The sequence below is a fragment of the Myxocyprinus asiaticus genome, chromosome 34 (assembly GCF_019703515.2).
Source record: "Myxocyprinus asiaticus isolate MX2 ecotype Aquarium Trade chromosome 34, UBuf_Myxa_2, whole genome shotgun sequence".
NCBI classification, from domain to species: domain Eukaryota; kingdom Metazoa; phylum Chordata; class Actinopteri; order Cypriniformes; family Catostomidae; genus Myxocyprinus; species Myxocyprinus asiaticus.
This window is the reverse complement of record NC_059377.1, coordinates 32,015,721-32,033,118: the sequence shown is the minus strand read 5'-3', so window position 1 is coordinate 32,033,118 and position 17,398 is coordinate 32,015,721. Positions and strand designations below refer to the sequence as shown.

General features: G+C 36.6%; 1 protein-coding gene across 1 annotated transcript in view; it reads right to left on the bottom strand.

Annotated features, from left to right (window-relative positions):
* Nucleotides 1–9,440, bottom strand: part of LOC127424977 (potassium voltage-gated channel subfamily H member 8-like) — an 84,340-nt gene extending 74,900 nt beyond the window's left edge. The window contains exon 1 of the mRNA XM_051670550.1: nucleotides 9,360–9,440. Coding sequence (XP_051526510.1) covers nucleotides 9,360–9,435 — 76 coding nt within the window. The 5' untranslated portion in view covers nucleotides 9,436–9,440. The remainder of the gene's footprint in view (nucleotides 1–9,359) is intronic.
* Nucleotides 9,441–17,398: the final 7,958 nt, after the last annotated feature.

Below are 17,398 nucleotides of genomic sequence, written 5' to 3'. Positions count from 1 at the left end.
AACACAGTTTTGATTTATTTTGGATTTTGTTTAGTCACAACATAATTCTCATAGTTTCATTTATGTTATTCCATAGTTTTAATGAATTTACTATTATTCTAAAATGTGAAGAAAAACAATTATAATAAAGAATAAGTGTTTCAAAACTTTTGACCGGTAGTGTGTGTGTATATATATATATTTCTTTTTTATTTTCTTTTTTTTTAAACGGACAGACGGACGGACCGACAGACAGACAGACAGATAGATAGATAGATAGATACTGTAGATAGATAGATAGATAGAAAGCACTTTTTGTAAAAGAGCAAGTGACAGTTCTGTCAGCTGGCCTAGAACTCTCTCACATGGCCCCAGGTCATTAGGCCATCCTTAAAGTTGAGCACTTATGTTTGTGTATTATTGAATATGTGTGCATTGTGTATGTGTTTGTATCTCTTTCATTCAAAATATATTATGTCCTATCCATAGTCAAATGTTCTCATGTGTGCACTTTCACAGTGTGCACAAGCAAAAATATATACCGTATCATCCACTTTCATTTACATACCAGACCTCGTGGTTTTCTCTGTCAGTTTACGTTTAATTGGACAGATTGAGAATCCATGCTGTAAAAACACTGCTGAGGATGTGCGTATTTGTGTGTTTATGTTTGTGTGAGAAACTGCATTTCAACTATATAAGCCCAAGAATAACAGGCAGATAAATGGAAGGAAAAAGGGGTGAGGCAGGAGAAAGAAGGGGGAATGTCCATAATAATCATCTGCCCCAGATTGTTGTATGAAACACACACATATAAACACTTCCACTCTGTGTCCCTCTCTTGTGAGCCTATGTCCCAAACAGGAACACCTGAGAGCTATTTAAAGAGTCAGCATGATTAGTGAAGGGAGGAAGAACAGGATGAAGAGGAACAATTGGTTGAGAGGTTTGGGGGAGGGAGTGGAACTGATGCTGGAACCTTCTATTTAAATGCAGTCTTGCATTTGAAACCTATTTATGTACGAGATAGGGACTTGGAGGTAGGGCGAGGGATGTTTGGGTGAACATGACAAATAACTCTGGGTTAGGGTGTGAGCTTTACATAATGTTATTTATGTATCTTCGCGGGTTCTATTAGAATCTCAAACTATGTTCAACATAGCATCCTATGCTTACCATTTCTGCAGTATTTACTGTGCACAGCATGCAAAATGTCTAAATGCATGGAAGACCCTGACGACCTCCTACATTTGATAAATGTCCACATACAACCAGAGCAATGTTGTATGTGGGCTGCAGATGAAATTTAGCCGTAGGCTAAATCTGGTACAATGCAATAATTGGAACCATTTATGTTTAATACTGTACATGGTCTCTTATAAATAAATAAATTAAATAAATAAATAAAATAAAAATGTTGAAAACTTCACAGAGCCACAGTAATTTATGAATTACTCAGTCTCAGCCTCAGACGTTATGCCAATGGACCGCCCACAGTCTGTGCACTAACCATATGATGCACATAGCACACAAAATTGGAGAATGCTTTCTCAAACCACTCAAACCACTCAAAGCACAAATATGATTGGTTGGTTTGATGGAACTTCCGCGAGTATACGGACACAGAAAGTTTCATCAGTCCTCCTGGAAAAATAATTATGTTCACAAGTTTCCGCATTGTTATAATGAGCACGTTTGAGGGTGAAATATTCACCGGATTTGTCCAAGTTTGCCAGGTTAGTGTCATCAAATCATTTAAAGATATTCAGAGTTTCATATGAGGCACGTAGCAGAACGTATTGCAGATATCCATGAACAGAGCTGCATATTCAGCTTTGTTTACTTAGTTATGTCTGTGAAATACTCAGTGATGAGGTTTTCTGTGTTTTACTTAGGCTCTGTACACATTTTCCACTATTTTCCCGCACGATTTCAGTGCAATCGCTTGCGGAGACTCGCGCACCATTATATCAAGTCAAGTCAAGTCATTTTTATTTGCATAGTGCTTTTCACAACACACATAATTTCAAAGCAGCTTTACTGAAAATTATGCTTCAACAGAAAAACCTGTAATATAGTAATGCCTTCGAGTCATAAAAAAAAAAAGAAAAAAAAAAGACATGATTATAAATTGTGCCTTAAAATAAATAATAGAAAATAATTATATTTATATTTAGACCCCCAGTGAGCAAGCTTAAGGCGAATGTGACAAGGAACACTAAACTCCATAAGATGTTGGTTAATGGATAAAAATAACCTTGGGGGAAACCAGGCTCACTGTGGTGGCCAGTTCCCCTCTTGCTAAACAGCATGAATATAATGCCAGTATTAGTTATATATGTGTAGTACAATTCAAGATTTAAAATAAGTAAACTAAGTGTTGGGGGCCAATGTTTAAACAAAAAGATATTGAATTAACTGTAAGATTAATGACTAAAGTTTTAGAATTTACATTCTTAATTAACTGCGGAAGTGCAAACAGATGCATTGTCTATTGTTATTTGGCTGATGAAGGCTGCAATTAATTTATTATCTACGTATTCCATTTTAAGAGTGCAGTCCATCCTTTGACCAAGGTGATGCAGGCAGAGGTCAGTAAGGTGCACTGCAGTTGGACTGTAAGCTTGTGGCAGATTAATTTCCGGTTGAGTCCATTTTGTAAAGTCCAAGTTTCAGGCAGTGTCCAGTGAAGTATCCCATGTCTGACGGTTGGTGCTGGCATCAGTTTATCCTCTGTGAAGCCCATCGTAGTAGACTGAAGTGATATCTGGCTGGCACAGGCTGCAGTTATTCATCATCACTTAGCAACACGTAGTAGTGGGAGTTGGACATCAGGCAGGACCGGATTTGGACATCATGCAGGACCAGATCTGGATCTGGTAGGCTCTGGTAACCTCAGGATATGTATCCCAAGGATATAAATTACATCTTTCCCCATGATGGTCTTTTATTATGGAATGATATATCTCATTAACCCCGCTCCACTAAATGGCACGTGATGACTAAACCAACTGTGATTGATCACTTTACATGTCAGTTAGAGGGATTTTCCTGTCTAACTGGGCGGGTCTTGGCCAATTAAAGCTGCTATATCCCAGACCTTTGCCATTTTAATTAAAGGTCTGGCTACAAGGGACAACGAATGACTTACTTTACATTGTCTCTCCACATTAAACTGGGATATGAGAAAGTATTTTAACATTAAAATAATTACACACTTATCACATCTAATCACATTTATCAGATACTGGGAATAGAAATACAGTACAAAATAACTGATTCATTTACAAGTTAATAACTGGACGGCTTTTGCTTATTTAAGCAACTTGATGAGGTCATGTGACCTCAACTATACTATTAAGCGTATTACTGTTTGTAATGCATTTCATTGCATATTGCATACTGTTTTACATTATAAAAAAAATAAATAGTAGGCAGTATACAGTAAACAGTACACTAGCATTCCAGTCTGATCATAGCCTCAGAATGGAACCCATCTTTCAAACTCTGACAAGCCTTATGAGGTACAGACAGCTTTTTATTATGTGCGCTTCTGGCATGGCCCTGATTTTGCAGGCTTGAGGGTTTGACTGTCCTCTTGTTCTGCATCCTATTTCCTTGAAATAGAGTTATGTATAATGTATCGTGTATTATGTCTTCTGTTGACATCTGCGAACAGATCCAATCACTGCGAGAGCTAAAAAAATATTTGATTTCTCCTTTACTGACATCAAGAAAGTGTGGTTATATATAATAGCCCCTCAAATCTGAGCAAAATCAACTTTTCTAAATACTTGAGGCTAATGAGCTCTACAAGCAAGATGGAACTGACAAGAAACTGAGCACGCTAATTTAAAACCATCTGCATGTGGTACTTAAATTGTTTAACCCTTTGTTTCATGTTTCTGCAATAAACAAACCACTTTATTGTTTGGGGGGGACAATCTGAAATCCATTTATCTTATTTAATAACTTCTTTCTTTTTACCATGCTAATCTGTTTTGGTTACATCATTTATTTTGTCATTGTCTCAACAGGGTGCCTCAGATTTAGTTTCAGTTCATGTTTTGTGCACACAATCTATTCTCAGAATGTTAATAAGACAAAGGAAGATGGTAAGGTCTGAAATGAGACTGGCACGATTCTGGAACAGTGAGTGAGAGTTCCATCTGTATTCATGTCTGACCCACGAGGATAACTCTCTGAATCCACAGAGAGCACCTCATACCTCTGTGCTACTATGCTATTGGAATGGTGTCCTGTTTTAATAGCATTGTTACCATGCATAATCTGGACCTGCATAGAGCACAACAGCGACCACCCACTTTTTCAGCTCAGCCGCCTTCGATCCGGAATCATTTTCCCCATTCATTTTTTCCATAGATATAAAAAAATAATAATTAAGAGTTCTAAGTAGGTCTGGGTATCGCCAGCCACCTCATGATAAGATGCAAATTGCGATACACATCATGATTCGATATATCACGATTTATAAGCTTTCAATTCCAGTTCATTTGGGTATATTTCAGTTATAATGTCCATTTTCTCACATACAGTATGAAAGCTAATGTTGTTATTAATTAGACAGGGGACCTTAACTAGGTATATTTTGGTCGAATTTAACTTATTCATAGCAGCGCCATCTTTGATTTTGAACAGGAATGACAAAGAGGCTGTGAGGGATAGAAATAGTCTCTTCAATGGGTTTTACAGCTGTTTAAAGTGTTTTTGGATTGTTCTTCTGATGAAACATTGAAAAATATCTTTCCAAGAACTTTCAGTAGACAGAAAACTCCAGAAAACATTAGTTGTGGAAAATTAGTTGCGATCTAGTAGCTTTTTGATTTTATACAGTGCATCATTGAAGAGATGGTCAGTCTATCCCTTACAGCCTTGTTTTCGGTCAAGTCAAAAATCAAAGATGGTGCTAACTGTGAAAAAGGTCTATGGTGTTTGTTGTTTTTGATCAAAAACTGACTGCAAAGAACAGAAAGTATATTAAAATATACATTACTCAATGGCAAATGGAATGCATGGATCTATCGACATTTGATAGTATCGACACAGCCCTAATCGCGATTAAGCGGAAAATCAATATTTTTGTCCGGCCCTCGTGCCAAACGTGTGAGAGAGTCCCAGGGTGTCCATGTGAAAAACAAGCTCAGTTTCAGTCTCTCTGTGCCCTATGGAAGCATCTCTGGCTGCACTGAGGAACACCGCTTTCAAAGACTGGACTTACTGTATTTAGACAACCAGCTTCTTCTTTATTGAAATGCTGGAAATGATGTGAATGCATGAATAGTTGATTATAAATATCAATATATGGATCTAAAGTATTGATACAATATCATGAGAAAAAGTATTGTGATCAGTGTTGGGTGTAATCCAATTACAAGGTAATTAGTTACTGTCAAAAAAGGTAGTGTAATTCATACATTTTAAATTCTTGTAATCAGATTACAGTTACTGATTTCAATTAATGTAATTACTTTTAAGTACATTATAGGGTTATGCTTATATATTATTTATGTAGAATACATGAATTATGGCCCCGTAACGAGTCATTGTGAAGGAGAAATGTGAGGTGCTGAGTGTATGACTTGTGTGTAACAATAAACAAGAAAGAAATATAGACATTATTTTGAATTTGTTGAGTGGAAAAGTGTTTTATAACTTAAAAGTAATTAGTAATGTCATTACCTTTTCAATTAAGTAATTAGTAAAGTATTCTGATTACAATTATAGAGCAAATAATTATTAATTTGTAGTGGATTACTTTTTTAAAGTAATTTACCCAACACTGATTGTGACATATCGATATTTGATTGTATCGACACAACCCTAGTTCTAAGCCATGAACCAAACCAGCCATCACTGATTTGAATCACACAACATAACAAACTTTTATTTTAAGCAAAGTCAGACCAGTCAGACACAGGTACAGAACTGTGTAAAGTACAGTATATTCTGCGTTCTTTTATGAGGGAATGAACCACTTGTCCAATGAAGTATTGTGAATTAATCTGAAATGATGGTACAATATAAAACCAATGACTTACATTTGATTATACATATAAAAACAATATACTTCACATTTATTGAAAAATATATACAAATATTTAAGTAGTTTAAGAGTGACAGAATCAATTACGTCATTCACAACACCATTGTTTAATTCTTCCCTGGGAATTTAGCAATGGTACACAATTTATTTATTTTTTTTGTTATGAAGTTGAAATCACACTGATTTCTGGCTCCTACAGAAGCCTATACAATCACTTTACAACATCTGAGCTCATAGTAGGTTGAACTGAAAGGTTTATATGTTATTGTTAAAAAATAAATTTCTCCATGGGGAAAATGAATGTGATTTTTACTTCCAGAACCCGACTGTTGTGCTCTATTATCCAACTAAAAGATTTTGGAATGTCTGTTTCTATATGGAGTTATTCTGAGCCAAAATACCATAAACCACCATCCTTGCTCTCCCCAATTTCTGTCTCTTTATGTCCATGAATGCGTTCTGTAGCCCTTCCATCTCTTGTTTTCCCTCTTGAGAGTTGCAGTCTCTCTCTCTCTTCCCTAATGATGACTGATGAGCTCAGTCTCGGCCCTGGGTGAAGTTCAGTGAGCAACAGAATAACAGCACACTGACATCTCTATCCAAGTTCACACAACACACACATTCTTCTTCCAGAGACACAATTTCTCTATTGAAATTAATAACAAGATCTGTCAAACCTATAGATCTGTTCAAACCTGGAAGTGATGCAGCAGACATGCCCATTTTCTCAGATTGTGCCTGAAAAATTTTGAGTTCATTGGCAGTGTGATTATGCATTACATGCAAGAGTGAATCGCCTAAAATATCTCCATTACCTGACTTGGGTGTCTAACCCTGTGCTTGTAATTTTACCAATGGAAGAATCTACATGAAGTGTTCTTTTTAAAAGGACTCATCCCAAATTACTCTAAATTACTCATTCACAGTTAAGCACAGAGTTTTTAGCGCTCTCTCCTTGTGCAACACACAACTGCAAATGCACACACACACAACTTTACTGTAATTACCCACCATATGCTGTCCTGACAGGTACCTGCATGAAAAGAGCATTTTGAAGTCTTTCGTCTTGATGGAATATTAACGCATAGCCGTGAACACACCCATTAGGATTCTGCAGAGGGGAATTACTTTAGTAGTTTAACAGATGTATAGCTTCTCCTGACAATAACAAGTCAGCAGGCTTTCTTATGTAACTTGGCTGTTATACAAGATTAAGTAAGGGGTTAACTTAGTGGTGCTTGCTGAGGAATTTAAGTAATTTAGTTTAAGTATTAAAATTTGGCATGTAACTCATCCTGCACTGTTTGTGCTAAAGACATGAACGATGTCTCAAATTGCATGGCTTGTTGGGGAGAGGTGTGCTATTACATTTCTAAGCGATTCGATTTCTGGTTTTCACATGGCAGATGATAAAACAGATGAAAAAATCCCATAGACTTATTCTGAAGGAGGACCTGAGCTATGATTTGATTGACTGATTGAATGATTGATTGATTGATTGATTGATTGTATACATTTTCATTACAGATTTTAATTAATTTGGTTTGTTCGTAGCTTTATTAGTTTGGACAGGTAGAGAATGGGGGGGTGGAGTCAACCAATTTTAGACCATGTTTGGTTACCAACGCGGGTGGATATTAATTTTTTTTGACTTGAGCCACCACCTAGCAACCACACAGAACAGCATTACAACGTTGTAGCAACCAACAGAACACCTTAACAACCACACAGCAACACACTGGGAACAACCCAGAGCACCCTAACATTGTGGTGGTGAGTTTAGCAGAGGCATGCACCACTTACAATTTCATCTGAAAATTTAAAATCTCTTTATTGAAATGATTTTCCTTTGCACAGCAGTACAACTTGCAAAATCGAGACTGGTAAGAGCATTTCTGCCTTGGCTTGGGTGCCTTTGTTTTCATTTGTGTCTGTGATACATAGAACTGCAAAAAACAGTATAAAATCTCTCTGTTGATGATGCTCTTCTCATGTAGTCTAACCTTTTTGGAGAGCCACTGTCAATGAAACCTAATGGGTTGTTCTCTATTATTTCCCCATATGTAATTTTTGTCAATCTCCTTTCAATCTTACAGGTGCTATTTCCCAGCCATTCTTGTGCTATTCTCAGCCATGTTACCTGTGGCAGCTCAAGGTGTAACAGCCATACAACAGGTAGTCTCCCTGAAGGACAAACCATAGTCACATGGGTATACACCATCACAGTTTGGTAATATATGGGCCCAGCAGCCCAAAGGACACCATGTCCCTTGAGGACCAGTCCTGTGGTGAAAACTCCCTTCTGGCTCTAAAATAAAACACAGTCTCAGTCCTCATTTCTCAAACCCTAGACCTGATTTTAGATTGGTTATATTCAATAAAATCATTGTTTTTCCCACCGAAAATCTAAGATACACGTTACCTCATAAATTAATGTCTAGTTATAGGGCAAGATGGTACAAATTCTTTCTATTAAGAAAACAAAACACAGATCTAGGAATCCACACTGTTCCAAATAAAGCCTAAATGCTTCAGAACAGCCGATAGTCTTGGAGGTACACACACTGAAATCCGGAATATTTTATCGTGCCTGGAACTACAAGAAAGCCAGACAGACTCATTTTTACAAACGCGCACCTGTCCAGGCATAAATGCGCCTTGAGATGAAATACTGTCTGACTGTTCTGTGGTCGACCAATTATATTTGATCGATGCTTGTCGTTACCTGAGGCCACGCGCCCGATTTCATCAGGACATTAGACGCATCCTTTGCGCGCACGATCTGATCTATAGGTCAGAACTTTAAGCGAATACACCTTCGACTGTTACTATTATTTTTATTAAACCTGCTTGAGCGCTTTATGTGAAAAAAAAAAAAAAAAAAAAAATCAGAGCCAAGTGATGTACCGCACGAGCCATCCCAGCTTCAAAGCTGACTGAAAGTAACTGTGCGCTGTCCGTGGTGCTGAGAAAGTACACACTTTTGCAGTACTTAGTAGTAATTTAAATAAAAAGCAGTTGTTAAGAACTAGAGGCAGTCTGTGCATTTCATTTCTTGGTATAATTAATCACTGAACAACTTTTGAGATTTGTATAGTTCCAATTAAAATTACATCTTTTTATTTAATAAAAGGTTTAAAAAAAAAAACTATTATATATACAGTTGTTCTGACAGACATTATGGCAATTTAAATGGCATTTGGTTTGCTCAGGCAAATAATTATAATAAAAATACAATAAAAAAAAAAAATCGTCTCATTAAAACCCAAAGTAGTTTTGCACACAAACATTGTTAAATATCATCACGGTAACTCACGTGTGCCGTCAAAACGCGTCGCTATAGTATCCAAAAATGTGTTCTGTGGAGCGAGCAATCCCTTCATAACAGGCATTTTCCCGCCCTGATATCGAATTCCCCATCAAAGTGACGCGGCGTTGTCAGAGACAAAGGCAGAGACAGTTTTAAGCACTCCAGTGAAACTGATCTTTCAGCGGTGCGAGACAGACACGGAGGATCTTGTTCCCTCTCAAGAGCGCGAGCAAGCTGGATGCGGATGCGCGTCCCCGAGTCACTGATAGTGACGCCCGCAGGTGCTTGTAAGGTAAATGGAGCGCAGACAGTCCGTGTACGAGGCGTGTGAGATTGGAGAATCAATCAGCTGTAAAGTGCGAAATCGTTCAGAAGATCAATCCACAAAAGCTCTAAAAAATTGTCGGCAATGTTACGCTCTTCAAAAAAATAAAACGTATTTTGGTAGTAGTTTGCCATGTTAATACCATTGTACTGTACATGCATATGGCAATCATTCAGTACCACAGTAGCTACAGTTGAAGTCAGAAGTTTAAATACACCATAGCCAAATACATTTAAACTCAGTTTTTCACAATTACTGACATTAAATCGTAGAAAACATTCCCTGTCTTTGGTCAGTTAGGATCACTAATTTATTTTAAGAATGTGAAATGTCAAAATAATAGTAGAGAATTATTTATTTCATCACATTCCCAGTGGGTCAGAAGTTTAAATACACTTTGTTAGTATCTGGTAGCATTGCCTTTATATTGTTTAACTTGGGTCAAACATTTTGGGTAGCCTTCCACAAGCTTCTCACAATAAGTTGCTGGAATTTTGGCCCATTCTTACAGGCAGGACTGGTGTAACTGAGTCAGGTTTGTAGGCCTCCTTGCTCGCACATGCTTTTTCAGTTCTGCCCACAAATTTTCTATCGTATTGAAGTCAGGGCTTTGTGACGGTCACTCCAATACCTTGACTTTGTTGTCCTTAAGCCAATTTGCCACAACTTTGGAGGTATGCTTGGGGTCATTGTCCATTTGGAAGACCCATTTGCGACCAAGCTTTAACTTCCTGGCTGATGTCTTGAGATGTTGCTTCAATATATCCACAACATTTTCCTTCCTAATGATGCCATCTATTTTGTGAGGTGCACCAGTCCCTCCTGCAGCAAAGCACTTCTCCATGCTTCACGGCTGGGATGGTGTTCTTCGGCTTGCAAGCCTCGCCCTTTTTACTCCAAACATAACGATGGTCATTATGGCCAAACAGTTAAATTTTTGCTTCATTAGACCAGAGGGCATTTCTCTAAAAAGTAAGATCTTTGTCCCCATGTGCACTTGCTAACTGTAGTCTGCCTTTTTTATGGCAGTTTTGGAGCATTGACTTCTTCCTTGCTGAGCAGCCTTTCAGGTTATGTCGATATAGGGCTTGTTTTACTGTAGATATAGATACTTGTCTTCCTGTTTCCTCCAGCATCTTCACAAGAACATTTGCTGTTGTTCTGGGATTGATTTGCACTTTTCGCACCAAACTACGTTCATCTCTAGGAGACAGAATGCGTTTCGTTCCTGAACGGTATGATGGCTGCATGGTCCAATGGTGTTTATACGTGCATACTATTGTTTATACAGACATGGTACCTTCAGGCATTTGGAAATGCTCCCAAGGATGAACCAGACCTGTGGAGGTCCACAATTTTTTTCTGAGGTCTTGGCTGATTTCTTTTGATTTTCCCATGATGTCAAGCAAAGAGGCACTGAGTTTGAAGGTAGGCCTTAAAATACATCCACAGGTACACCTCAAATTCAGTACACCTCCTATCAGAAGCTAACTGGCTAATTGTCTAAAGGCTTGGGATCATTTTCTGGAATTTTCCAAGCTGCTTAAAGGCACAGTTAACTTAGGGTATGTAAACTTCTGACCCACTGGAATTGTGATGTAGTCAATTAAAAGTGAAACAATCTATCTGTAAACAATTGTTGGAAAAATTACTCGTGTCACACACAAAGTAGATGTCCTAAACGACTTGCCAAAACTATAGTTTGCTAATATTAAATCTGTGGATTGGTTGAGTTTTAATGACTTCAACCTAAGTGTATGTAAAATTCTGACTTCAACTGTACATATCAGAGTCCATCTACCATCTGTTACCATCACTGTACCATGGCAACACCACAGTATGTTTTTGTTATAGATAAGTATCAACAAAAACAACAAAACTTTTCCAACAAGCAGACAAAAAAGTGCCCAAACTCGGATTGCTTCATTTCATTTACGTGTTCATCTACCTAACCAGCCCCCATCTTTTTGCATTGTTAACGTAATGGTAATTAATCATTCTCAAAGCTGGCCCAGTTCAGTCAGCTTGAGCACTGTCGCACTCTCTCTCTCTCTCTCTCTCTCTCTCTCACTCTCTGTGTGTGTGTGTGTGTGTGTGTGTGTGTGTGTGTGTGGAAAGGGGAACATGGAGGGTAGTTATAACTTCAGTTTGCAAGTGTATCTACTGTTGTGGCAATGTACTGTAGATATACATGAATTTGTAATGATGACAATTATTAGATATAGGCTTATGCTGTGAAACTTACATTACTCAAACAGCTGTTATTTGGTGCATGCGCAGGTACAGAAACACATTTACTCAACCTGGTCTGGAGAAAGCACTTTAGTAAGATTGATGGGTTATTATTTATTTATTAACCCTTAAACGCATACCTCAGGTCTTTAGTGACCGTGGACCTCATTACAACCCCTGTACCTCATTCATTTTTTGGAGTTTTGTCCACACCTCTTTAGTATTCTAAAATCTCTCTCTTATAAAAAGTGTAAAAATATATATATATTTAACATTTTATTTAAAAAAAAAAAATGTTTAAATGGATAACGGACCGAATAATTAAGAAAAGCAGCCATTAAGTGCCCAGCATATAGATGGGAACTCTTTCAATACTGTTTAAAAAGCATCCCAGGGTGATACCTCAACAAATTGGTTGAGAAAATGCCAAGAGTACATTTCTGCAAAATCTAGGCAAAGTGTGGCCACTTTGAAGATGCTAAAATATAACATAGTTTTGTTTTTTTTTTTGGATTTTTTTAGTCACAACATAATTCCCATATTTCCATTTCTATTATTCCATAGTTGTGATGACTTTACTATTATTCTAAAATGTGAAAAATAATAAAGCATGAGTAAGTGACCCTAAACTTTTGAATGTTAATGTGTATATATATATATATATATATATATATATATATATATATATATATATATATATATATATATATATATATATATTATTATTATTATTATTAAGTGCCAAAAGTGTAGGTCATTAGAGACCCTAGGTATGTAAGAATTTTTTTATTTATTTTTTTTTTTATGATTATTTCATATAATATTTAATTATATAATTATATAATTATATAATTATTATATAATAATTATTTCATATAATATTTAGTATAAGTTTACTATCACAGAATATATATTTATTTGTTTATTACAAGAGGGCTGAGTACTATATTCATACAAATAAATACTATTTCACACTGATTTTCTGTGCAACAATGAATTAACAACAATGGTGATTTATCAGTATCCAATTTGCATGTACACATTATACATGTTCTTTCTTACTCAAAGTGGCACTGTTGTTTCAGTGATTGATTTGAGATACATTTGGCATTGCTATTTGATGAAAAAACAACATGGAAGTAAACTATAGCAAGTACAACACATGAACAGTATAATATGACTATTGCCATTTGAGTGTACTGTTGAAATTAGGTAAGTTGTGCATCTATATAGACTCAATAAGTGCCTGAAAAAAATATGTATGTGTAACTTATGTGTATCTTGTGTCATGTGTAGCTCAATATGTTTTTGACAGACAATTGCATCTCAGGAAATTTCAGTGTAAAAGTAATGAATCCTGTATTAGATTTGTCCTGATTTTCTCTTTGATGTATGAAAAATACATCATTTTCTCTTTGATGTATGAAAAATAAAACATCAAAATATATTTTATTCTATTGTTTTCTAATTTTCTTGAGAATCTTTTGAAAATTTGACACTATCTGGGCAATTTGTAGATCCATTTGTGATAAATATAAGTGCCATGTCTCTAAAGACCCAAATATGTAAATGTGTTTGAGAAAATTCCCATGCATTTAAGGATTAATGTTTAAAATAAATAAATACATTAATAAATAATAATAATAATAATAATAATAATAATAATAATAATAATAATAAACACCTGCAATGTATTTGGTCGCCCATTTGATTACTTGATTTTGCTTTATCATTTCCATCAGTTTTTCCCATTTAAATCATAGCCTAAACAAATCTATCAAACAGTAGGATGATGTAAATAGTATTGCTGTCATAATCAAATCAGCTAATCTAAAAATGTATTAAACAAAAATGATAGGTATACATTTCTTGAATGAGGTCTGCATACTCTGCATGGGCAGGAGAGGGACTAGAAGACTGCGATCGGTGAACATTTTAAACGCAGCAGGCTATGTCGCCCTCTACTGTTCAGTCACAATTACACGAAAATATGCAGTGCAGAGTCCGTAATCACAAAGACTGGGCGCATACTGGGCGCATACATCACAAAGTACTGGGCGTACTTTCGTCCTAGTGGTAAAGATTTTAATCTTACCACTAGGAGATGTCCAAAGAGTTCCTAGCTAGGAATTTTTGCTTAAAACCCATTCAGAAAACTGCTAAGAGCAGGTCTTACTAAGGAAATCTTAAGAGTTAGAGAATAAGAGTAAGGCGGAGTTGACCTCGTTCCTATGGATGACGTCACGTTTTATTAGCGCTCTTATTTAAATCGCCCTCAGTGATTGGTAGACAAGGGACCAGTATTTGTCAGCTGAGACAGACAACAATGGCTGTTGCTCGTTTGGAAGGCTCGCATTTGTCGGCCGCATACGTCATCTCTGCTGTGTCGTTTCAGAAATCGAGTAGGACTCTTCGAATACGAACTTCTTTCACGGGAATTCGGAGGATGCATGAGGTGTATCCTTCGTGGGCACTCACAACCCACAATTCTTTGCTTCAAGGGAAATGTCTAAAAAAAATAACGCCAATTTGCCCGTAAATATGACGTTCAAACGCAAGTAATGTTAATTCCCAAGTTGAAGTACCCCAGAAGATGGGTGCAGAGTATATAATTTGTATAATTATATTAATATATAAATAAAATAAAGTATTAGACTAAAATTACACCTGTAAAATCTATTTTCTTTTCTCTTTACATCATTATAACTCTCCAAAAATGTACCTCATACATTCCCTTCCAAAGAGAATTTGTCACCTTTTCAGCGCTTGTTAAAGAGTGGCGTGCTGTCGTAGCAACTATGTTACGTTTCGTTTCCATTCGTCCTATGAAGTACGCCTCGTTTAAACGAGACTTGTTTAAAGGAGGACGCTCGGTATACTGCAGCCTTCAAAGGATGCATCCTGCCTTCGAAACGAGACACAGCTGATATACTGTATATATCCACCTTCTTCTTGCACGCGGAAGTGTTCCACGAGTCGACTGTTTTCTATTTCCGGTCTCTAATGTTTTCACTCGCATCGGCGTATATTCTTAGCAGGTAATGTAATGTTTAAGGTATTACATTTGTAAAAATTGTCAAAAAACATGCCGATACTTCACAGAGTCGAGATGACCTTATTTTTATAGATAGTACCTCACCTGGGTGTGTAGATGACATGAAGCGATGGTCTGAGTTTAGTTACATTGATATATTTAATTATTCGGAGTTGTTATGACAGCCAACAACTGCACAAGTTGAGCCTGAAATTAATTTTTACACCAAGTAACACTTCAGTTGTTGTTGTTCTCCTCTGGATCGCTCGTTTTGGCAGTTTTTACTGGCGGCCTGGAGACCAGAAATACAAAACAGGCAATTAGAATCATCATGGCGCCGCCCAGTGGTTGCTCAGGAAACCTGTGGATAGACTATTTCAAGGACTGTTCGTTGGTGACGTCAAGTGACGTCACTGTTCCGTGAACATTTCCTGTTTGTCAAAAGAGAGACCATTTAGAAGAGATGGGCCACCTCTGTTAAAATGAATGGAAGAAATTGGAACACCCAATGGCAGCCAACAGTCAAGGAAAAAAATACAGCCTCATCACCACTGCCTCTACCTGCTGGCATCTTCGCGGGTCCAGGAACGGAGCGGTGAGGGTCCGATGCAAGTAAGATGCTAGCTAGCTAGCGAGCTAGATAGATAGATAGATATTTGTTTTGGTTGATGAACATTTCTTCGTCCTGTGTTGATGTAATGAAACAAGCGTGCATCCCGTCAACAGCATCAAAACAGCGGTAGCCCCTCGATTGCCGTGATTCCCTGTGAATACCCCCTTTTTTCTCTGCAGCGAGCACACATCCATAGGTAAAAATAAACTATGAAATGTCGGACGATGTGCGGTCTGGGAGGGCATATATAGTTTGATAGATGATTCAGCTGTCGGATGACAGAAATTCCCAATTTATCAGGCAACACTTTTTTAAAAGGTCAATTTCATAATAATTTTGGATATATTGTTTTTAATGTGGACTGACAACAGCACTCATGCTTCGGATCGTTTGTGAGTCACCCTAGGGGAGTTAGAAGTCCTCAGGAGGACTTCTAAGCTGTCGTGGGTTTAGGAGTCCTAAAATTAGGAGCGTCCTAAATTTCTACGTTAGAAGCTACTTTGGCTTTAAGATTTTTTGTGAATACGGGCCCTGACTTGCAACTAAATGCATGTTATGTCGTGTGTCCTGGAAAACGAATCTTGAACCGAATAAACAATTACAAGAACATATACTAAAGAATGAAAAATGTAAAAAAAAAAGATATAGAGTACTGTGCAAACCTCTTAGGCACATAAGATGTTTCACAAAAACATTTGTCTTAAGATGGTTATTTAAATCTGCTACTTTAGTGTGTCAATAGGAAATATACATTTTATACTCCCAAACATTCGTTTTGCAAACAGAATAGAATAGAATATAAAAACAGGGAGCCCTGCAACAGATGGTATGGCCCTCACAGAGCCCCCCACTGAACATCGGGTCAGTCTGGGATTACACGAAGAGACAGAAGTAATTGAGACAGCCTGAATAAATAAAAGAACTGTGGCGAATTCTCCAAGAAGCTTGGAACATCCTATCTGCCAACAACCAAGAAAAACTGTGTCCAGGTGTAAGTAGGAGAATTGGTGCTGTTTTGAAGGCAAAAGTGTTCACACCAAATATTGATTTAGCTCTTTTTCTGTTTACTGGACTTTGTATGACGTTAATTGATTAATGAAAACTATTTATGTCATTATTTTTTTTGAAATCCTCACTTTGAAAGTTTTTCACAAGTGCCTAAAACTTTTGCAAAGTACTGTATATACTGTATATTATAACTCATATCTTAACTTAAGATTATCCACTGAAGAATTGACTTCTTGATTATAGAAAACACAAATAAACATTATAACTAAGAATTAATAGCAATAACAAACATGAAAAAGTTAAATAAACAAAATAAAGGTCCACATATATGTTTACTGTATTTTCTCCAGAACAAAGTGGCAATGTTGTGCATGTTATTCAGTTATACAGTACGCTGTGTGATAGGTAACCAGATGTAATTATCATTTAGTTGCCAATGCAAATAAAGATACAAATTTAGTCTATTATGATTAAGCTTTCGGAACAGAATGATGGCCACATGCTGTGACTGTTGTCAGGTGTAAACAACTGTTAATCAGAGATCACTTCATATGAGGCTGATTATCGCTTTTTGTAAACTGTAACAAGCTGTAACTGAAACCATTGCTCACAACCTTTATACACATATTGCCAGTCCTCTAAAGACATTCATTGCATGTTCTATAGACTATAATAGATCTTACACCAGATCCTATAATATATGGAGGACTGTTGAGCCACAATAATAAATCAATGTTTCATTAAAATAATCAATATACAGTATAGTCAATATATATTTCAATAAATATATTAAGCATGAAATGTGTCAACAAATAAATAATATAAATTATTTT